This window comes from Amphiura filiformis, chromosome 17 (genome assembly GCF_039555335.1).
Source record: "Amphiura filiformis chromosome 17, Afil_fr2py, whole genome shotgun sequence".
Classification (NCBI taxonomy): Eukaryota; Metazoa; Echinodermata; class Ophiuroidea; order Amphilepidida; family Amphiuridae; genus Amphiura; species Amphiura filiformis.
The window spans coordinates 15331355-15356172 of NC_092644.1; the positions used below are offsets into that span (position 1 = coordinate 15331355).

The 24818-nt window shown below is 40.4% G+C and overlaps 1 protein-coding gene across 4 annotated transcripts; it reads right to left on the reverse strand.

Annotated features, from left to right (window-relative positions):
* Nucleotides 1–569: 569 nt before the first annotated feature.
* On the reverse strand, nucleotides 570–23950 carry LOC140137363 (uncharacterized). Of its 4 annotated transcripts, none has more exons than XM_072159002.1 (9): nucleotides 23542–23950; nucleotides 16641–16783; nucleotides 15322–15495; nucleotides 12861–13015; nucleotides 9754–9969; nucleotides 7273–7546; nucleotides 4342–4571; nucleotides 1199–1415; nucleotides 570–757 (listed from the first exon to the last, which is right to left on the reverse strand). In XM_072159002.1, the coding sequence occupies exons 6-8, from the start codon at nucleotides 7288–7290 to the stop codon at nucleotides 1247–1249; spliced, it is 417 nt and encodes a 138-aa protein (XP_072015103.1). In that variant the 5' UTR covers nucleotides 7291–7546; nucleotides 9754–9969; nucleotides 12861–13015; nucleotides 15322–15495; nucleotides 16641–16783; nucleotides 23542–23950; the 3' UTR covers nucleotides 570–757; nucleotides 1199–1246. The 4 variants fall into 4 exon arrangements, 3 of the variants coding, with proteins under 3 accessions (XP_072015103.1, XP_072015104.1, XP_072015102.1); XM_072159003.1 differs by lacking the exon at nucleotides 23542–23950 and adding an exon at nucleotides 22555–22648; XM_072159001.1 differs by lacking the exon at nucleotides 23542–23950 and adding an exon at nucleotides 18365–18462.
* Between the last annotated feature and the right edge of the window lie 868 nt (nucleotides 23951–24818).

A 24818-nucleotide genomic window follows, 5' to 3' on the forward strand; every position in this document is an offset into this window, starting at 1 on the left:
AAAATGTAACGCGAGTAACGTGGAATTGCCCATATGGCAAAACAACATAACTCAAGACATTTCTTAAATGCAAGTTATTGATATGAAGCTATAGTATAACCACCATCTAGATACAAGTGATTTAGTAAAGTTACATTATTTTGCCAAATAAATCCAACTGTGCGTGCTATTTTTTTTCAAATTTGGCAGAACAGCATTATTATATCTACTTACTTTTGGTGGATTTGAAATTTATATGTTATTCTGTATACATTTTAATACTCTATGATATGGCAGAGTCACATAACTCATACATACAGTTGTTGCACAAATATTCTCCGAGTGCAGCCCGTAACTTGTTTTGGCACATTAAATTGTTCAAAATGGCAAAATTAGGCCAAAATACATCAATCTACCTTTGAAACGGTATGAATTTGTTAGCAGAGACTGTTGGCAACCAAAAGAGCACCTCCGATATACCCAGAAATACATTAAACGCAAAACCTCGAATTTTTAAGTTACGCTGTTTTGTCATATATTAGAGCAGCCTATGGGGTTGGGGTATGTGACTCACCTGGTAGATGCTCCTATAGGCTGCAGCAATGCTGTGTTCCTCATCTCCTGTAACATCTCCAGTTGATGCTGTCTTTGCTGTTACATTCCTGCTGCAACTGGCTGCTGCAGATGCCGCTGCTGAAGCCGTATCTGTAGCCATCTTGCCGGCGTCAAAGATTGCAATTGGGATTGGTGCTGGTTGTTGACCAGCTGCTACTCGAGCCTATTGTGAAAATAAAAGGATTAATTGAGCTCAAAATATCCAAACTGCATGCTATTTGAAAATCCATCTGTTGCATATTTGTCACGCTTGTTTACTTTTATGGCATGACAACTCAATGTGTATCTTGCGCTTCCACTATGCACAGTGCAACAGTGATCACATGCGCCAGTGTGGTATGGCTGGAACGCTGGACCCAATATTGATTGACCGGCGACGTCTGGGAAAATGGTCTACACACTATGATCTCAAACATAATCATCTGACCAATAAACATCTACATGCATAGAATGACCTTTGAGTGTATTGGCATGATTGGGTACAAAAACTCATATTCCACAACTTGAGGTCAACTTTTGAGCTATACTTATTGAATGGCGGTTAATGAACTTTGTATAGAAAATGAGATCATTTTGGCTCCTAGCATGCCGAGTGATACCTTACCTCAGCTAACTGTCTAGCAGCCTGTTGTCACCCTGGCAGCCTCTGTTGTCACCCCGGCAGCCTCAGCCTGAGACTCCAGTAACCGCTGTGCTGTCTCCGTGTTAGATTCCGCCTATTTCTTTGTGTACCTCCACTAGCACCCTCTCTGCCTTGTTGGCCATAACAGCAGCACATTGCTTGACCTCCTGGAGTTGCTTGTTGGCATCTCTTGGCGAGCCTGGTGAGAAAGGTGATAATATGAAATAAGAGATATGTATTGTAAATGGGTGGCTTTTTTTAGGGCGCCAGCTACGGCTGGGGCACTTTATTGGCATGACTTTGTGAAAAGCGTCTAATTTCACTCTTGCTAGATTTACTTCGCAAGGCAGAACTTGAGAAGCAAGCAGTCGAGTTGGAGAGGTGCAGTCACACCTTTGGTCTCCATATTAACGCAGCCAAAACCCATGTTATGACCCATGGTAGCAAAGGATGGAAAGCCAATCAAGCAGGTTGAAAGGTTCAAATACCTTGGCTCAATGGTAGGGTGTGATGGAGACTCTACACCGGAGATCAATGCTCGACTAGCAATTGCCAGAGATGCCACCAGCCAATTAATAGGATTATGGAAGGCTAAAGCGATCAGCCTGAAGCTGAAGAAACAACTGGTGAGATCCCTTGTCTGGAGTATAGCCCTGTATGGTGCAGAAAGTTGGACCCTAAAACAACGTGATATCAAGTAGAGTCGTTTGAGCTGTGGGTATGGCGCAGAATGCTTCAGGTCAGTTGGAAAGATAGGAAAACCAATGCATGGATCCGTCAGAAAGTGGGCATCACAGAGAAACAAGGTCTGCTCAGTCAGCTGAAGAAAAGAAAGATATCCCTGTATGGTCATTGGAAGCGGCGTCCAGATAGCATTGTTCAGTTAACGATAGAAGGAGAAGTAGAAGGAAGAGCCAGGCCAGGTCGAATGAAAACATGCTGGATTGATAACATCAGAATGTGGACTAATGGTGGAATGGCCGTGGCAAGAGAGAAAGCACACAAGAGAATGCCGACGGTTCTGAGGACTATGGCAACGCAGCAGCATGCCCAGCTTAGAAATAAAATCACAATTTGCTTGGATTTGTTTTTATTATTGTTTACAAATATGCATGGGATGAAATCTTGTGCATAATTAGCTTTGTTTGAAATACAAAATTAATGGACTGATAAAAACACCAAATAAACCTAGACCTTTGACCCAGTTTACCGCCTCTTAGAACCTGATAGAGAGATGGCGCTATTACGATCGAGAGTAAAAAAAAAAAAAGATCTCCAGATCTTAGAGGATTCAAAGCGCTGTAATTTCGCTGCAATGGTGAATCATCACAATCACGTCGCATCAACTAGGCCAGTTGCTGCCAAACGGCGCACACCTATCCGCATTTAGATTGTAACATCCACTAATTATCTGCGCAGCTCCCCAAATTCCATTGGGTGAAGGAAGTTTTTGATAACCAAACAACTAATCACCGATTTTTGAGATACAGGAGGAAACCGGAGATCCCGGAGAAAACCTGCGAGAGCGAGCATGGAATCGGGATAAACCAAGTGCACATGAGTCCTTGGGCCGCGCCGGGGCTTGAACCCGGGACCTCAGTGGTGCAAAGCGAGGGAACTACCGCTGCGCTAGCTCGCCCTCCCAAGTAGACCTATAATCCAGGTGAAGAGCGACGCGTGTTATTTAAAACAGTTACCTAATACCAAAATCATTAAAATCCTGTATAGGCTTGTCAGTTTTGTTTGAAATACAAAATTATTGGGTTAATAAAACACCCAATACACCATGACTTTTGTGTCGCTTTTAAAGCATGTTAAACAAGTTCAAATGCTCTTAAAACCTGATATCCGCGGCGACTTTCCGTTAAATCAATAACCAGGAATGCAATATTGTCAGGTATTACAACCGACAGTTATAATAGCTTATAATTATCATACTATGTCCACTTAGAAAACAATCCTTAACAAACCTATATTTTAAATAAAATAATTCTGCTCCAACAACCCCCACAACATGATTTCCCTAAAGATAGTACCTGAAATGGTAAGATCTTTATTCCTTTTTATTTGAAACCAACCCTCTTTCGTCCCATGCAGTACGAGTTCACATCTTTTCTCACTGCAATAAAAATTCTTTACTTTTCCTAATCTTTCTTGCTTACTATGCTAATGTTACATGATTGTTTTTAAAATTTAAAGAAAAAAAACTGTATCCAAACGGTTACATTTCAGCCCCGGGGTGGAACTTCAATATGAAATGGATATAGGTGTAGGGCTGGCCAGTAAGGGGCATCCGGTGATAGCAAAATATAAAAAAATATATGGTCATTGCAAGCCTGAGAGCGTGATTTTTGGCATTCTGTGAGAGCAAAATTAGTGTACAAAATATGGGGTCATTGGGTGAGAGAGGGACCGTTTGGATCTAAATTAGGGGGGAATTGGTTGAGAATATTTTAATGGGGTCTTTGGGTGAGAGCCAACTCCAAAAGAAGCCTCAAAAATCATTGATACACGACTCGTTGCTGTTCAGATGGAAATATTAGGGTCTAGGTCTTTGGGTGACAGATCTAAAGGAAAACTATGGGGTGTTTGGGCGACAGAGTATGTGCTGGTAATGGGGTCTTTTGGTGCCAGCGATGGTGAAAAAGGAGGTCTTAATAGCCTGGTCTTTGTGCGACAGAGCACGTGCTGGTAATGGGGTCTTTGGTTGACAGCGATGGTGAAAAGCGGGGCCTCCCTACATACGCGTCATCTCCAAAGTGGGAGTGCCCCCCCCCCAATTTTAGCACATCACGTCAAAGCTCCCATTGGGCGCCCTATTCCTTTTTTAAAGGAATTTTTAAAAGGGGAGGTAGGTCAACTTTTATTGATAAGGTTCATTAATACAAGTTATCTCCAACTGATCCAGTACATAACTTCGTCAACCCACAGTGCTCCTGGAGCACTTAGTTATGGTGCTCCAGGAGCACCATGCGCACAGAATATTTAAGTTAGAGTGATCCTGGAGCACTACAGTTTGAGTGCTCCTGGAGCACAAAGCCTTTATGATTTTTTTTTACCATTGTTATATTGTTATTTAGTTTCAATCCGATTTTAAGCTGAATAAATTTGTACACATCACTAACCTTAAAGACAGCAGCTGCAGTTCCCTCTGCAGGATGCGTGCCAGAGACATGCTTTCTTGTTGTGCTAACGAGACAGCCCTGGTCCTCTCCATGTCCGTCAGCTGCCTCACGGATACCTCCAAAGATTCCAGTAGGTTCAGCTCAGCTGCCATCTTCAGGTACAATGCTCCGGGTGAATAATATGTTTGGGTTTGGGGCACATTGCGTACAATATTGGAAACGGGTGGAACCTTGAGAAAAAACAAATTTGATGTTGATTTTTTTTATCAAGTTAACCCCTATAATGAGGATAATACTTAACATGCAGAAACAAATGATAGGTAAAGTAAAGGTAAAGGAGACGATCCTGTATAAACAGTGATCGGAGTGCCCATCTCTCTTTCATTGGCGATTGGGCCAGACTCCTCCATGTAATGTTGCTATAGGGGGGTCGCTACACCTCCTCTACAGCGAGTCTGTTACCTTCCCAGCATTTAAGAATGCCGGTACCCATTTAAACACCTGGGTGGAGAGGAGTAATCGAGATAAAGTGCCTTACTCAAGGACACAACACGATGGCGTTGCCGGGGCTCAAACCCGCAACCTTTCGATTATGAGTCAGTGCCCGTTCCGCTAGGCCACCGTGCTCCCTAATGATAATTGGGCGGGACAGAATTTTGATAGACCTTTTAAATTGTAGCTCTGTGACTGTTTATTTTATGGATTATTCATGTTCTTAATATAAACAAGTAAGTTACAGACTACATTCACACGCAAGAAAAATAGTCCAAAGAATCAACATGTTGCCACGGTAACACAAATTCATCGATGTGGCGGGACGGAATGATAAACTTCATGTATTTGTGAACACAGTACATTTGTTGAATTTTTATCAAAAGTACTGGGATAAAACATTTGTTTCTAACATTGGTATTAACTTCAACTAGATCCTTCTTTTGTTATGGAAGGAATTATAAAATTCAACCCCCTCTTTATAGTACGCTCATTAATTTTTAAAAATCATGTCATTGTGGCGGGACGGAATGTGGCGGGACGGAATTTTGTCCACCATGTCAAAATCAAGAAAAAAAGCAATTGATTCACTTTAAAACTGACAAAATTGTCTTTTCTTTCACTTCCTATGAAAAATTATTGCAAAATATAAACCGAGAAAGAAAATGTTCATCCCTTCCTGAACTTAAAAAAATCATCTCAAAATGTGGCAGGGCCATGTTTTACACCACAGACCCTGAAAATAGCCTTATTGCTGGCATCCTACCAAAAAGGCCTTAAAAATCTAAGTAAACCCTATGACTCCAAAAAATGTTCTTTGACTTCAAAATGGGCAGTTCTATACTAACTACCGCACTAATTCATAGAACAGTAAAAGTATGCCAATTTGACCCAAAGAAGTTGGTCGTTCTGTTTTTTTCTTACAGCCATTGAGGTACTTCTCCTTGGCATTTCTAGCCCACTTGGCAAGTGCTCAAGTATGAGCTGATTGGCCAGTTTCCAAAATTCAACTTCCTCAAAAATTGACTGGCACAGACTTCTTGTTCTTGTAAAAACATACTGGAGTAATTTCTGGCTAATCCTATGTACAATGTAGAGATGAGGGACTACAAGATTAACTGTTGTTTGCATGCAAATTTCTCATCTTTTAATGTTACTGTTTTAATTTATTCAGATTAAATTATTAAAACTGTAATGTACAATGTCCATCAAATTTTTATTTTGTTATTCTTTACTCAAAATACCAAAAGGACATTGGTAATAATAACTGTCAGGAAAGGTTACTGTCCAAAATACCAAGGTAAAGTGAAATAAACCCCACTGGTTATTTTGGCTACTTAACCCTAACGCTCCTGAATGCTACACAATACTACTTGATATATGCGCTGTTCGTGCATGCATCCCACGTGGTGTGATGACGCAATCGCCCTAAGTGATATATAGGCACGGTTTCGCTGGCCAGCGAAGCCCAAGACCCATGGCAAAGTGTCGCCGACCGAGTGCTTGGCATGCGAGGGGTCTCGGGTTCGAATCCCACCCAGAGCAAACAACTTCTTTCCTTCTTTTCTCTCTTTATTCTTTCCTTCCCGTCGCCAAAAAGCCCTTAGGCGGTTAGGGTTAGGTTACCACTATCGAAACTCAGTATAGGCTTCCTTAACCCTAACGCTCCTGAATGCTACAAAATACTACTTGATATATGTGCTGTTCGTGCATGCATCCCACATGGTGTGATGACGCAATCGCCCTAAGTGATATATAGGCACGGTTTCAGCTGGCTGCTGCCCAAGACCTGTGGCAAAGTGTCGCCGACCGAGTGCTTGGCATGCGAGGGGTCTCGGGTTCGAATCCCACCCAAACAACTTCTTTCCTTCTTTTCTCTCTTTATTCTTTCCTTCTTTCCCTTCCCGTCGCCAAAAAGCCCTTAGGCGGTTAGGGTTAGAGCATGAATTATGATATGTCAAAACTACTCTGTTGACCTGAAAAACACAACAAATTTGGCTGCTTCCATTTAGGTGTACGCTCGTAAGTTGGAACATGTGTAAACATTACAAAATGCCACAAAATCAGATTTGGAAACAAATGAACCAATTTCATATCGTAAGATCATATATTACGGCTTTGATGTTGCTCAAGTAACATTAATCTAAATCTCTATTTTCTGTCTGAGTTGTAGCAAGCCTCGACTGAGGTCTCTCAACGCCCATTCCTTCCTGTTGGCGTTCCTTAACCCACCCTCATCAGAACTGGATCAGTATCGCCTAAAATGACTCAACATATATCAAGATGGCCGCGCCCATTGCAAAACGTGTTTATCAAAGTTCGCAAATAAAAAGTTAATATTAACTTTTAGTTAAATTGCAGCGAAAATGTGGCTTATTGATGATTCGCGAAATTAAGTTGCCGCGAAATTAAAGTGTTTTACAGTATATAAAAACGTACCTTCACATCAGATTTCATAGAGGCACTCCTAGTCCTTGCACTCCCTGTAAAATCATTTTCATATGATATGCTCTCTGTAGGCCCTCCAAGAGACCGGCTGTCCCAGCCAACAATTCCCTCACCGGACTGCTGCCTTCAGTGGCGCTCGATGACTGGTACTGACTAGTGGTGCTGGACGCATTCTGTCCAAAGTCTTCATCATACGAGTACCCAGTGGGGCTTTGACCTCTGAAACCGAGTCCAGATGCTGTCACTGGAAGTTTTCCATGGTATACTGCAAAATGCACAAATTGTTTCAATACTGTTGTTATCTGTTTCAACAATCACTCATCATAAAAAATTTCATAGCATTTGTCACATGAAAGTGGACCAAATTGCCACAGATAACCATACAATGTACAATGATGTAAAACTAACAACACCTTGACTAAATCATCAGCATCAGGGTAGTATATTTGGGTGGTGCCTCACAACAGGTTTTATCTCTCAATTTTCCATGGGGCTAACAATTGGGGCAAGTTTTGTGCCCTATATGGCAACAAAGTAAGATGGCGGTGCTTACATAATAATAATAGTGGTTGCTAAAACTAGCCCATATGACAAAATTATACTTTTGCAGTGTTTTAAGCATGGAATGGATACTCCCTTATGAAGTGATTTTAGGATTTATAATTTATTAAACTGCATCAAAGGTTATATCACAAGTACAAGTTTCCAGGGACAAAATCTTATATGGAGTGGGACAGGCTCTGGGGTGCACACCAGTAAATAGCTCCCATTGACTTTCTGTACAAACAGGGTCCAGGAAAATGTCATTTTCTTGACTCCAGAGCGACTCAGTTCTTCAAAACTTACCCTTTCTGCAAGTCGAAGGTCAGATGAAGTCATCTATTGTAGAAATTATATACGGAGTCCAGCATTTTTTTCCAGAAAATGCTGACTAGATCACCCTATAGCCCATACAGCATACACCACCTCACGAATAGCTTGGTGTTTCTGTTTGAAGGGGCTTTTACTATGCAAATCAGCTAATTGACATGGTACTATTTTTAGAATATTTTGCTATCTACTGCTGATAGCAATGACAAAATTAACTAATTTCATGATTTCCCATTTCAATTTCCCTAAATAAGAGCAAGCAAACATGAAGATAAGCAAATTGCATAAGCAAATGAGGAGAAAATACATGGCCAGTGGTGTAGCATCATAGGGGTGGGGTGGGGGGGGGGGGGTTGCAGGGGTGTGGGGGGGGGGGGATAGAGCATCATGTCCCCTGTCAATTGATTTTGAAAATCCCTGAGGAAAATGGCAGAAAAAGTGCTTGGGTGCCCCCTAGGGCCTGGTGATGCTCCCTCACTCCCTCCCCCATAGGTATCAAATAGGATATCTCATGCTACACCACTGTACATGGCTAGTAACTATATAACATAAGCCCTGGGAGTAGAGCCTGGGTACAGTGATGAAAATTAGCTTGCCTAAAACATGTTAAAGGCTGACCAAAAATGGTCACTGTAATTTTTAAGCTTACCAACATTGTGTCCAATGCAGGTTCCAATCAGCCAATCACAGCCTTCTAAATACATGCTCGAACCATGGTGGGAATGCTTTTCTTCAGCTTTTGCAATTATATGATAGAGCACGACAGCAGTGCCAAATTTGGAAGTCTCGCGATGCATGATCATGCATCGTCTTACAATGCTATGTCAGTGATCTGAGTGATCCGAGTATCCATTTCACTGATTTAGGCCCTATTTGTACACAACTCTTACCTTTATACTCCTTCAATAGTCAAAATTCTGCAGGTAGTTAGCTAAACAAGCTAGAAATCACCTAATTGATATGTTACACAGTCATTTGTAGCTTTGCTTTGAAGGATTTTATCGATAACAATTTAAAACTCGAAGGAAAACATTGTGACCGAGGTCAAAAGGTCAAAATTGTACAGGGGGCACACCAGTAAATAGCTCCCATTGACTTTCTGTACAAACAGGGTCCAGGAAAACATCATTTTCTTGACTCCAGAGCGACTCAGTTCTTCAAAACTTACCCTTTCTGCAAGTCGAAGGTCAGATGAAGTCATCTATTGTAGAAATTATATACGGAGTCCAGCATTTGTTTCCAGAAAAATGCTGACTAGATCACCCTGTAGCCCATACAGTATACACCACCTCACGAATAGCTTTTTTGAAAGTTTAGCCAAATTGTAATAAAAAGTCAGATCCTGCTCATTTTTCACAGACAATCTATTTCCCAGGCCTAAATGAGGATTAAATATGAATCAGGGCCTAATAGTTGGGTTTTAAGCCTTTTCTAATGTATTTAATTTAGTTGTATTGCACGTTTCCTCATTTGAAACACTGATTTTTTGCTCCCAGGGTGTAGGAGACTTGTATTTACTGGTGTGCACTCTCTGGGGGACTGATCCAGTAATGGGGATAAGTATTGAATGGGAGGGGACATGCCATGTGACTTATCACTCACCTTGCTGTCCCTTATTAGCCTCCTGGTATTTCTTAGTGTAGATGTTGATCACGCTTAGCCATCATTTAAGGACCTATCCCATGATGGCAGGTTTCTTGCTCCTAATATACTGGCAGCTTTGTTGTTTCTGGCATTGTTGAGTCCCTCTACGGAGGTAACCGAACCTTGGGGTCGCTGATGACGAAGACTGATCTCACCTGGGACCATGTGCTTGAACTAAATATGGGAAAAAAGAGGTCATGTGAAGAGACAGGTCAATATTTATCACTCTTAAAACTTGGTGATGTTGGCATCTTATCAAGTTGAAATTGTACGAAATCATTTTATTGCAAAATGTTAGTTAGTCAGGGAAAATTGTACCTGGTAAGGTGAGAATTTATGGTGCTATGATTAAAGAAAGTTAATAATGAAAAATAATACTTCTCCTTGAACTCACCCCACCCACCCTCTACCCACATCATATAGAATTCATGTGTTTGTTCATTTATTTGTCTCCATATGATCACCGACTATAGTATTTTGCTGTAAACCTTTGGCGAGAGTGTACTTCTGCACACAACCGTTTTTTCGCATTGGACCTGTGTTAGGAATCTTTCTGGTTTATAAATAGCACAATGTACGGTATACTTCGTAACTTCTAGAGGGTTTCAATTCATACTTATAATTCGCCTATGACGACTGGGAGGAGATGAGATTTCCACCCTGGGCTAAACCCTTTTGTTACGGGTTGGGAGTGCAATACGTGATTGATTACAAATCAATAACTCGCAGCTTGCCGATTGATTGTAGATCACTGTAAATCGGAGGAGCCTTTTGTAAGCTATTTGACCCGATCTTATTGTTAGAATACAATTGCTACCTTCTAATTACGTTTCCATATCAGGCCAAAAGGATGTATGCTTTGTGTCAGATGTATGTACTGTACTTCTTTTGTCGTGGTATGAAATTAGAGACCAAAAGTCCCGAAGCTTTATTCTAAAAAGTACAGATAAAACGCATTCTTCTTTTTGATTTTTGAGACAAGAACTATTTTGTGTGCAAGATAGCCTGAAAACCGTTTTCTTTTGAGAATTGAAATTCCTTGTAAATCGTCAGTTTTACCGAGGTTTGTTGTAATTTTTCGTTTCCATGAAAGTGGTCAAGAAAAAGTTCAAAAATATCATATTTTTGGCCGGCAAATTGAAATGTAATTCAGGCTATCTTGCTGTGTTGCAGCTTCGACTTTAGAAGTAAATATATATGTGGGACATTTCATATTTCTTTGAGGTGTTCTCTGAATGATGTCAGAAAGATCATGGTTCAATACAAAACAATCACCAAAAAATATTCACTTGCCAACTTGATATTATTTATTTTGAAGCCGGTCCCTGCATGCATGCATCCATGGATCATAGATTATCAAAAAACATGCAGGCAGCTAGTCTCTGTCCGAGACGATAAGTATCTATTAAAGTTGATTTATTATGTTCATACCACAGTGCCGGGCCACAGTGTGTTCATACAAACAGGGCAAGAAAGTTGTTCTTGGATTCCTTCATACTATATATTTTATTTCAAGGTGTTTAGAAAACATATGTTATTCTTAGCGGGCTTAATTCAAATAGTCAAGTTTTATGTGGCAGTTTTCCAAACATTTCACATTAAATCTTTTCAAAAACGAAGAGAGACTTGTGTCAGTCTAGAATTTTACTTTTTTCAATGCATTAGGGATGCACCATTTGATATCAAGGTTGGGGGGGCTGGGTTGTGACAATTTTTTTAGTAGGCCTACCCAGGGCTGTCAACTTTTTGGAATTGCTTGGCGTGAGACAGAGGCATACCGGGATTTTCCGACAACAATTTTCATTTTGACCTGTGATTATTTGAGCCACGGCCCTCGAGAATCTGAAAAGAGGGGGGGGGTAGGGACAACAAATTATTTGGATGATGTGAGATTTTACTCATTTTCCAGCTTTTTATGTGAATTGTACTACCAAGGCGTGAGATTATACTACCTTGGCGTGAGACCGTGAGAAAGTGACCCAATGCGTGAGACTCACGGCCAAAGCGTGAGAGTTGACAGCCCTGGGCCTACCTCGGTAAAGCAATTTTTTAGCACCTCGATAAAGCAAATATAGTTTTACATTTTGTACCACCTAAATTTTGCGTAGCACGAAAAACGTTCTTTTTATGTTATAATGAGTTCATATCAGTTCAAGTCAGCTTTCGTGGTCAGAGGTAAAAAATAAAGGTTTGGGATATGTACATACCGGGTTTTTTTTAGCGAGACTTTAGCGAGACTGTCAGGCCCAAAACGTTTTATTGAGACAATGCGCACCCGCACAAAAACTTGGTATTTTACATTCATTTTGGTGCATGATCGGGGTAATTTTGGTGGGAAACAGGCTCCTTGCCCCCTTTCTTTTCCTATGCCTTCCCGATTTCTTTTCATTTTTGTTATGCGGGCACTCTTTTAAGGAGCACTCTGCCCCGCTGGTTACTACGCTTCTGGTTCAAATGGTGAGTTTTAGCATGTTTTTTTTCATGAATTTTTTCAAAGGATTATTTTCTTCAAAATATAAATAGGTTCATGTGAGGATATCTCACCAAAACCATACTCGGATCCATCCCCACATATGGCTCCCATCATCACATTTCCAAGCCCCCCCACCTTGATATCTAATGGTGCATCCCTTAGTCATACAGGTTTATACAAGACATGTAGTGTTGTATTTTTTTTATTCGACATCGAAGTGATTACATACATAACTCTTGTCACGGCCGGTCGTTGCATCTATCAAAGAAGTTTAGTCAGACTAATTCCGGGGACGACGGACACTCCCACTTTGGAGGTCACGCGTACTAGTAATGTAGGGCTAGGTAACATGTCAACATCGCAGGAGTACGTGCTTTCGTCAAAGATTTACAGCAATTAACTATAAGATGTACATTTTAGTTTACCAAAGCAGTTTTAACCAAATGTTTCCAAATATAAAAAATTCAACAAATGCGTTACTAACAATGAAAAAGCATTGTGTTGAATGTGTTCTAAACAGGCATGTCATTTACAATCTAGCCTATACATCTACTAATACATTCCTTTGAAATGCTGGTTGGAGAAAACTAACCTTGGGTATGTAGTTTACATTTTCCACATTGCTGCCTTCCTCACTGATTGGCCCTTCACTCAAGGTCTCCCCTCAGAATCACCAGCCTCACCCCTGCTGCTGTATAGACTAGTCTATGGAGAATCCAATCCCTCATTCACTGTAGAAACATGGATCTGTAAAAGAGAGTACATACAAATAAAGGGTAAACGATGTGTTTCAGCAACATTCTAAAGGTCAGTCCAGTCATCAAGTCAAAGAGGCGTGATCAGATGGGTGTTGCTCCCCTGAAGGAAGGAGGTTTCCTGCATTCTGATCCCAAGACCAAGGCTAATATTCTCAACCGCCAGTTCACCTCTGTCTTCTCTACTGATGATGGCTCTGCGGTACCTGATCTCGGACACAGTCAACATCCCTCCATGGACTGCATTACTGTAGACAGGAATGGTGTCATCAAGCTGCTTAGAAAACTGAAGCCCTTTTCCGCATCTGGACCTGATGGCATTCCAACAAAGCTTCTAAAAGAAACAGCAGAAGAAATATCTCCCGCTGTGACTCTTCTCTTTCAAGCATCCATCAATCAAGGCAAGGTTCCATCCCAGTGGAAGAAAGCTCAGATCGTCCCAATCTTCAAGAAGGCTAGTCGTTCCGATGCAGCCAACTATAGGCCGATCTCCCTCACATCAGTCTTGTGCAAGCTTTGTGAACACATCGTACACTGCGCTGTAATTCGCCATCTCAGTGCCTGTGAAGTCTTGTCCGATGCACAACATGGATTTCGCCAGCGTAGATCCTGTGAGACTCAACTGATCATCACATTGAATGACCTGGCCAAAGGATTAGACACCAAAGCCCAGACTGATGTGATTCTGCTTGATTACAAGAAAGCGTTTGACAAGGTCTCTCATCGTCACCTCTTGAAGAAAGTCGAACACTACGGAGTCCATGGCAGTACCCTTAACTGGATCAGGGACTTCCTTACCAACCGATCCCAAGTAGTCGCTGTTGATGGTAACAAGAGCTCTGAAGCGCAGGTGACATCCGGGGTTCCACAAGGAAGTGTTTTGGGCCCTCTACTCTTCGTCATTTACATCAACAACCTTCCAGATTGTGTGTCTGCCTCTACAACAAGACTGTTTGCTGACGATAGCCTAATCTGCCGGAACATCACATCCCCAGAGGACTCAGTCGCTCTCCAACGGACCTTGACGCTCTCCAGAATTGGGAATCTGACTGGCTGATGAGTTTCAACGCCTCGAAGTGCCAAGTGCTACGTGTGACCAACAAACGTAAGCCCATTCTTGCATCCTACTCCATCCATGGCCACACTCTGGAGATCGTGAACTCAAGCTAAGTATCTCGGTGTCCATCTTGATTCCAAACTGAGTTTCAACACTCACATAGACACCATCACCAAAAGGCGAACTCAACCAAGGCCTTCCTGTCTCGTAACATCAGCCACTGCAGCCAGAAAGTCAAGGAAGCAGCCTACACTACCTTCATAAGACCAACTGTGGAGTACGCAGCATCGGCATGGGATACACATACACAGCGTAACAACAAGAAACTTGAACAGGTGCAACGAAACTCTGCCCGCTTCGTCATGGGAGACTACGAGAGAACAAGTACGTGGCGTAACCTCAATGCTCCGTCATCTCAATTGGACTTCTCTCCAGGATCGGCGCCTCGTTAGTCGCCTTCTCATGATGTTCAAGATCCGTTTAGACCTGGTTGACATCCCATGGAATCACTACCTCACCCTTCACTCTTCATCCACCAGAGGCCATTCATCTAGATTCATGCAGCCTCACACCAACTCTTCAGTGTTTGCAAACTCCTACTTCCCACGTACCATCTGGGACTGGAATAATCTTCCAGTGGATCCAGCGGAGTACCAATCTCTCAACAGCTTCAAGACCATGTTGAGGGACTGTCCACTGAAGTAGTCTCACCACCAGCCTATTTTTACTCACACAACTGTATATATTTTGCACTTGCCATCATTTTCATGCTGTTGCTCCGGCTCATGCACACCACGTGGTCGTCTATTCTCACTTATGTGAGCTTGCACTTTAAGGAAGGAAGGAAGGAAGGAAGTATTTTATTCATAATTTAACTGCTGTTTCATGGGGTGCATCTTCCACGCTTGGACAATTTTGAACTGTTTCTCTTGTTTTTAAACTCGCAATTCTAAATTCCCTATTGACTTATAAATGAAAGGAATATATCCATGTGTTAATTTATTTTCACAGTAGCAGCTTGGACCGTGAAAAGCGTGAAAATAAATATAGCACAAAAATTTCCACTTTTACAATAATGCTCTTTATCCTGGAATGTCTTAGTCAGATGCCTCAACAGAGAAAGTTTTATTCCTCAACAGAATTACTGATAATATGGAGCTATCATCAAATACTTAAGTGACAGATTTCAAAAACTTTCAAAACAATGTTTTCTCAGACTTTGCCGATGTCCAAGTCCTTACCTGTGGTACTCTGACTGTACTTGGATCTTATCTTTGAGGGTGGTGCCAGATGGTAATCAAGTCTCTGCCTGAAAGTGTGTCATCGACTGTATGCAGCCTGAATATTGGTTGCTGCATCTGATTCTTGGTTGTGAACACCCGATACACTGGCTAACTCTGACAAACTTCCTACACCTAAAGAAAGTCAGTAAAATCAATTCAATTTCTGAATAAAACCTAAAATGACCAAATTGAAGACAAGGACTTGATCATTGTTGTTTATAAAAATTGATACATCAATTTTTTCCATAGAAATAAATAGCTGAGGATTCAGGTTTCAGCCATCTTTGTTCAGGCATGTAGGAAAATTTGTGGTATTCATGTCAATCATGTGTTGCTCAGAATGTATTTGGAACTAATTACTACTTATATGCAAGACTGTAATTTGAAATGTCTCATGGTGTAATGTACTGATTGTCTCCAAGTAACATCACAAGTTTATCATATTTGATAAGACGTTGTGGTGCAATTCAACATAGGCCTACATCACCCTAGCCATAATCATGTGAAAGACAAATGAATAATATTGCATGAAACACATCTTTATATCTTCTCTGTAAACAAATTTTCTCTTTTTTGGCATCTTATCCAATTATGCTATACACATCATGACTCGAATGTCAAAGCTACTGAACATGCTGAACAGGCGTTTGCTTGAGGAATCAATGACATCATGATACAGACCAGTGAGACCACTCAACAGCACCCTTAAGAGGTACTACACCCCTAGCCAATTTTGTGTCTATTTTTGCATTTTCTCAAAATTATAGTGCATTGGTGACAAGATATTAAAGGGCAAGGACTATGAACAACTATACTGCACTGGAAATTTTATTTCAGCACAGACAACAGTTGTGGAGTTACAGTCAAAAATGAGGGAAACCAATATTTGATCAATAAACCAATAACTACTTGCCTTGAGCTGCTGAATTTTCAGTGCAGTAGTTGTAGTCTTTGCCCCAATAATATAAATATCTTACCTGTCACCATACGCTATAATTTTTGAGAAAAATGCAAAAATAGGCACAAAATTGGCCAGGGGTGTAGTACCCCTAAGTTATTAATGACATTCATTAAAGGGTGTCGTAAAAATGTTGTCACAGAGATTATACAGTCTCCTTATCAGTCGGTTTATGTCATGCTGTTTCTGATAGTGGCAAATACAGAGCGGGGACGAGACTACACTGCATTTGTGGGTTCATTTTAAGCTCATTTATGGCGTGTTTGTTCAATGATGTATCAAAACATTTGGGGGGCGCTGCTCAAAAAACAAGTCATACCTTTCAAATTCATCCGATTTTAATGAATTGAGTGGCTTGTCTGCTTCCGATTTAACCTGACCTTTATTGCTAGCGACCCCAAGAGGTGACCGCCTTCCATGTCTGCTTGAGAGTTTGCTTTGGTAGCTGGAGGGGACATTGGCCTGTAACACAAAGAATTGCAAACCAAATTATGTGGAATAAGAACAAGTTGGAACAAAAAATACTTTTATGACATCAAAGTTCACAACCACTAGTAAAGAGAGACAACAGGCTGTATCAAAAGGATTACACATCAGTTTATGGCCAAAATTGTACCACCTAATTTGTAGTTTCAAGTAACAAGAGCAACATTCATATATGGGTTATTCGTTCAAACTTTCGGACCACGGAGGACCCATAAGACGAACTCGGAATGAATTCAAATTTTGGGAATCTTATTATTTCATCATTTGGCACATTTTAAGACTAGCTACATAAAATCTGGTTGACAAAAGGGGGGGGCATGATGCACCCTACCCTGTACTACTAGAAACCATGTGCAATACCCCAGGTACAATAATGCTTCCTGGTATAACAAACTGCATTTAGAATGCTACACGCAAAAGTACTATAAAATCTCGATATCAGGAGGAGCACATTAGCAACCCCTGTGACGCATCGCTCACACTAAGTGCACCATGGAGGGATGATGGATCAGCATATTTTTATGACCTGTATTCCAGAGATGTTTTTCTGTTCTTATGATAGAGTTCTCTGTTACTTAATTGTCTACAGTCCTGTATTCACAATTTATAAATAGCAATATATAAATTCTTGATAGAGAGAAATGGAGGTTGCCATTTAATGGCAGGGTGCCAGTATGTCTGGAGAGTTGACCTCTAGCACAGTGGGTGGTCTTCCTGTACTTTTAAATGGTAAGGCAGTTGACTTCAGCAACTAGTCGCTCAAAATTTGGTGTTTTTTACCGAATAAAAAACATTATAAAATGAATGGCGCTCGGTAATTTTAAAACGCTTTCGGTAACTTTTGTCTCAAATCGGTTTCTCATAACATATGTAAGTTACAGGATCCCCCAATCTTCAGATTTTTGATACATATCATTTTTATGAAAATTCATGAATACCTATATCTTGTTTTCCTATTCATTTGTATGGAGTGAATGCTTATCTAGATACTCTTTGGTGATACGATGTTGTGTAATGGCTCTGCCCATGTACCCCATGGTGATATATAAATAGCTATTTATAAATAGAGAATACAGGACTGGTCTACGTGCGTGATGACAATTGGATGTGTTTTCTGCGCTTAAGATAGTGTTGGCTGTCACAAGAAGTCCTGTCAATAACATCTATGCTCATTGAGTGGACTGCAACAATTTTCTTTGTGTTTGAAATCCAATGGATATAATTATTTCCCATGCCTGGCTCATTCACAAAACAGGACACCCAGGCTTGCGTCCATGGTTGTGAGAACATTCTGCCTTTAGGGTGATTGTTGAAGGCCACATCTGAGTGTGGAATACATTACTGATCTCATTCGCCTTTCGTTGCATACCTGACTCGCTGGGACATGGTGTGTCAATCGCAGCTAAGACTTCCGCATACAGCAGAATTACCAAATGGTTTTTTGGTAAGAACTACTTGCAGCTGGGTATTTATCTTTGCCCTTTCCTTCCTCTTCCTCTGTTAACCTCATAAGAAGGCCTAATTTTTTAGACTTTCATATAAAAATAAATAATTTACCTCATTTTGTGGAATTGTCTCACATGTGCCTCAAGGGCAAAACACCCTCTGTCACCTGATCAGGCAAGGTATATAATACTGCTTGAGCCCCTTGTTCTCCATGGCTGCTTCCCTCCTAAAATTAAAAAACCCAAAAAAAACCATTAATTGAATAAATGATTAGATTATGTACATGTCGACAAGATTCATAATTGACTGTTGAATATACAGTAAGCCAAAAATTAAGGTACCAGTTGTGTTCACCCTGTATATCCTAAATAAAGACAAATATGTCAAATTTAATACAAACAGTCAATACCTGTACTTTTTAGCTCTGATTTAAGACCTTATTTGTTGACAATGGTTGAGGATCAAAGAAACGGTGACCTAAAACCTAATGAAGAAAAGAAATCAAAAGTTGCACTTTTGTGTTCTAATCAATGAAAGCATACCCGTTACGCTAGTACTAATCAATGGAAGCATGGCGCTAGTTTTCCTGTTCATGAACGCTCTGTGTACAAATCAATAGGGCATGCAATGTAGCAAACTGCAACTTTTAAATTGACATCTTCCTTGGGTTTTGGATCGTCGTGTCTCTATTTCTTGAACAATTTCAACAAATGAGGTCTTAAATTCGAGCTAAAATATGCAGCTATTGGTGGCTGGTTCCAATTATTATATATCTGTCTTTGTTTAGTATATACATGGGGTGAATATAACTGGTACCTTAATTTTTTGGCTTACTGTATGTGGCTAACTCCATGAAGTTGGGGCACAAAAAGTGTGACACATGGGTCAAAATTTCAAAATGACTTAATTCCAAATCTAATGTGTGTTTTAGTTACTTCAACTATCATACTTCAACAAAAAAGTCAGCTTTTGCATTGGAAAGTACAGAAATTTCTGTGGTTGTGGTTCGTTGTTCAGCAGTCAAGGCAAATATCACGATGCTACATGGACAACATTTTAGACTAATTCTTTCTATTTTAAACATACTGTCCATGACATGTCTTACAGTCTGTCCACTTAGAAGTACAAACCAAATCTGTGGCATCGGGGGTCGATGGGGTCGATGCTTTGCGTCATACGCGAGCGCGACGCGTATAAAGCGTGGTGCACAAATCGCGCAGCAGTTGCCGCACCAAAGAAGCATTGCACTGAAATAATTATTCTCATACCTCCAGTTTCCGAGGTATATTTACTTTGTACTTCTACATGTATGTGGACAGACTATAGTAAAATGATACTTTTTATGATGTCCTATCATATCAGATATAATGCCCGGCTTGTTTTCATTTAAAATGACCCCTAACCAGAGGACCCGCTAATCAGAAATTCAAACCCGTTAATCAGAAGGCCCGCTACTCAGTAGCGGGTCTTCTGATTAACATCAGTAGCGGGTCTTCTGATTAACAGACCCTTTGCAGAATCACACCCTCTATTCAGACAACCTGCCACTCAGAAAACCCAGTTCTCAGGGTTAGGGTTAGCTGAATTTCTTTCAAATGAAGAAAACAGCCCACTAGTCAGAATAGTGGGTATCCTTAGTAGCGGGTCTGCCCGCTAGCCAGAAAACCTGCTGCAGTAAAAAAATCTGAGTAGCAAGACTTTTACATAAAATACAACAAAAAGTCCACAATTCAGAAAGTCTGTTATTAAATTCAGAAGGCCCGCTACTCAGAAAATTCTAACTAGCGGGCCTTCTGAATAATGCTTTCTGACTTCCCAGCCTATATTAAGACAAACCGAAACCCCCACTCCGAAAACCCAGTTCTCAGGGTTAGGGGTTAGCTCAGTCCTTTCAAATGATTAAAACAGCCCACTAGTCAAAAACAAAAGATATTCTAAAAAGTCAAATAGTGGATAAACAAATGGCTACTTTCACTTCTGCTAATTTAAGACATTTGCCAATTTATGTTTTAACACAATTTATAGGCTTACCATAATAGGGAAAACTTGTCGTCCACGAAAGGCTTCTTGGACTGCTCATTTCACAAATTTTCGGCTTTTAAAACTAAAATTTAACACATTAATAGTGCTAAAGTGGTCCACCTAATCGCTTCAATTAGGTTTTCATTTTGCAAATTTATGTTTCTTACTTCTCAGGGGGCATTTTTTACATTTTATTATTTTCTTCTAAAATTGGACCTCCCCCTCCCCTTCTGACTGCTCTAGATCCGCCACTGCTCCAAACACACACACATTGTTAATGTCTTCAAGTACAAATATAATACTAATCATCGTGTGTCCGTCCGTCCCACTGTCCGCGCGCGCGCGGCTCACTAACGCGTGCTCACTGTGCGCATCGCGCGCGTCCACACGGTGCGCTATCGCGTAGTGCGCAGAGTACCAACGGGCGCAGTGCGAGCATCGGAAAGCATTACAGTGTGGCTAATCGTGCAGGTGCATCTGATCGGATCAATAGGCCTATTTTCAACACATATTTCAATACGGCACACGTGCAGAGGCCTATTACAGCAGAACATTTCCGGGGTATGGGGGGGGGGGCTCATATGTGGAAGCAGGACATGGCTTGGTTAAGAGGCGAACGATGGGTTTCCAGATTACGGTCAAGTAAGCGTCACAGCTACAAAACTACTAAGTTGATTATTGTGTCAAATTGGGTCTTGATCATTGACAGACGTATAGTTAGTTTAAAAGGTCAGGGCAGGTAGGCCTATAATGGGTAACGGTTGTTACGTAATTAGAGATTGTCCTATCACGAGAACCACCCAACCCGAGAACCATGAAATCTAGTATTATATAAAAATACCCTTGGGCAATGTTTTTGACCCCTTCATAGGAAAAATTCACAATTGAAAGGGTCCTAAAACTTACTTTCATACACTCCTATATCAAAGCAGCCAATCAGAAAAGCTGTTAGAAAAGTATGAAACATAAACTGAGCTCAAAAAGAAACTTATAATTTTTACAACTTGTGAATCACAAGGTCATATCTTAAAATAGTGTAAATCAAAATGAACCAAAATTACACACATGATTACTTTAATACTCTACTCAAAACACATGTCAGTAACCAAGCAGTTGTCCAACTGACACAACAGCAAAATGCACTGTCATGGAAGTTCCTCCACTTTCACAGCCAAACATTTGGCACCAAGCACAATGCTTTCTGCTTTTCATACACTTTTTTCATGAAACAGGGCTGGGCTGTGAATGTGGTCCAGGAAGCTGTTCCATGTCAGTGCATTATGCTGTTGTGTCAGTTGGATAACTGCTTGGTTACTGACATGGTTATTAAGAGTAGAGTATTGAAGTAAACCTGTGTGTAATTACCAGGGGTAGCGCTAGAACTAAACACTCCAGTGTCCGCAGGGACCCCAGAACTTGCAGAAAATTAGAAAAAGTAGGGGGTCCGGAGTAGAGTTTGGCGAGTCCCAGTTGCACAAATGCAGCATAAATAGTATGGCTGTAATAGCGCTAGATTGAAAAAACTGGGGGTCTGCAGGGACCCCTGAACTTGCAGAAAATTTTAAAACAGGGGGTCCGAACTCTATTTTGGTGAGTCCGGGACCCCAAAAAGCGACCTAGCGCTACCCCTGGTAATTACTAATTTTGGTTCAATTTGATGGACAGGGTTTCAAGAATCAAAATATGACCTTGTGAGTATTTTTGCGTTCTTGTCAAGTAGGATTGATGCATTTCGGGCGGAATGATGCATTTATAATTATTTAGTTCTATGAAGTATTTTCCAACATTTTTAGGAAGTAAAAATCATGGGTTTTTTTCTTCTTCGGGGCGCGTGCATTGGACGCATCAACATCAGCGTGCATTTTATTTCTCTCCCAATGAGTACGCGTTCATTAAAATATGAATTATATAACTTTTGCAAACGAATTCCCTAGTTCCACGAATTCCCTAGTTCCACCCCTTCCGTGCCTGCTTTTTACAATAAAAAAAAATTAAAGGTTCATTTCGTATAGGGAATTTTGATTGAATAAACACAGCTGCACAACACTGACTGTGATGATCGTCCGCGTACACTGACACCATGTGATCATGGTGATGAACACTTGCGTGTGCGTGTCACGGAAGTGAATCCGACCATGGCAACACACATGTGATTGGTTAATATTTTCCAAGGTCAAGCGTTCAGTATTGTATTTTGAAATCGCATACAGGCTGATGATTCATTTAATCAAAATTCCCATTCAACCATTGTACATGTATATTTGTAGTAGTATACCTACCATGAAATGAAAATACCATCTCCGTTGAACAGGTTGGAAGAATATTTAATCCCGAAAATTATGAAAATGCTATCCGTTGTCCCGGCCCAGTGGCCTAAAAACGTAGATTGCATGGCGATCGGAGTGTTTGGTCAGAGCACTTTGGACCACTATCAAATTACACCATTCAGTAAACAATTTCCACTTTCATTTATTGATGCATTTCCATGTTTCATGTGTTTGCAATTAAATTGCAACGACAAGCATGACAGGTGACCAATGACCATGCACATGATGCATGTGACTGTGCCGAATTCGAACACCCGTCGCCCAGCGTTCAGACATGAATGACAGAGCTAGAGGAGAACACACATTCTTAGTCAGTGGGAGTGGTCTATTACGTAGCACTTAATCTGATTGGATAATTGCATGATTTTGGGTGTAGTCTATCAGACTGTAGACGACCCCACGTCGTCATGACGATGAGCGTAGGTAACACCCTCATAGAGGTTTGCGTATGTATCGCAGTGTATGAGTAGACGCATTGCTGAATACTCGCACACGCTAGCAGTACTGTACGCGCAACAAAAGATGTGTGAAGTTGTAAACAAGTTTCGTTCATTTTAGAAAAAGGGGAGTTTTTATGACGGTAACCTAATTTTTGTTTTAAAAAATAGTTTACAATTATTAAAATAGTATTTAAACTGACTAAGAATGAGAATAAACGATAGGAAAACGACAGGCAGGTCCAATATTTTCATCGTAGTGGTACTAGTGGATACCGGCTGCGCCGGCATCACTAACTAGTACTTTTATATTGGACCTGCCTGTCGTCTATCACACGGTAGAGGATAGTCAAAATAAAAATTCCTATCGTTTATTCTCTAAATAATCATTCATGCATGCATGACAATCAGCATGACCAGCTGAGTGATTGCATGATAATTTTGAGGCAATAGTCATGATAGTCCAATACACATGATACATGACCGTGACAGTTACACTTACAGAATTGGTAGCAGCTAATGCACGAGTCGAGTGTTGATTTTGTAGTCATATCATCAGTGATTATAAATCAATTTGAAGTCAAAAAGTCATGCTAAAATGTACAAACTTCGACAGTGTTTCCTGTTTTCGTACATGTCGTATGTCCATGCTCATCATCAGCCTCATGTGTCATGGATATCGACCCCATCCGATTCTGACCTCACGACCTCAGGCTTGCACCAGCTGTTGGTACGCGCGCGACGTCAAACTGCGTATACGCAGTGGGAGTGGGTGCCAAACGCCAAAAACCCCGCTAAATTTCGGGCACGTAAATTTTGTCTCTACCGTAATTAATAACGTCAACGCAGTTTAAGCTTACCGATTCATGACATCACATGATTGACAATGCAATGCCATTCATCATGCCAATGATGTGTCATCATGAGTATGACGAGAAATTCCGTCTTTGCATTGACAATAAATCCTTGTTCTCAAATTGAAAGAGAATCAATTATTGTTAAAACCACAAATGACCAATAATTAATTACCTCTTCCGCAATTCTGCTTCAGTGAGTTTTGAAAGTAAATAGCAATGATAGTGATGACAGTGTAAACAACAAAATTCAAATTCTTTCGCCTTTAAATTCATCACGATTTCATTGGTTAAAAGTATCAGCAAACGTAAATAACAAATATGAATCAGTTCATTTCATATATTTTTTTAGCTTTTATGCTAAATTAAAAATATCAAAAATACGTTACAATCAAACAAAATATTATATTTTTAATGTAGCGACGGTTTATCAGTTAAAAGTAATGACAACTTTTATTAAATTAACCATAATTTGCCCGTATTTACTCCCTGCTAATGACTGACCAAGGATACAGTGGGTGTGGCGTGGCATGGTCAGCCAGCGGCCGCCTAGTTTCTTTTCCCAGTCGTTTTCTTTCGCACCTATCTCTACGTTGCTCTCTCGCAGTTTCCAAACTTTAATGGACCCAAATGAAAAGTGTTACAAGAGTATAATTTTCATTGTTTTATGATATAGACCAGTTAAAATAGAAAGGAAATCAATATTTTGAAATCGTAGATACATTTTTGTTGTAGAAAAATGAAAAACAAAGTTCTCTCTGAAGCTTCCAGATATCCTGTGGAAGCCAAAACACACTTTTCCAAAATGAAAAAATAATATCTACCGATTTTCTAATGCAAACGATGAGATATGATAATTAAAAGGTAAGGAAATACACAATGGTCTAAATAAAAAGGCTCTTTGACATTTAAAAGCAAATAAATG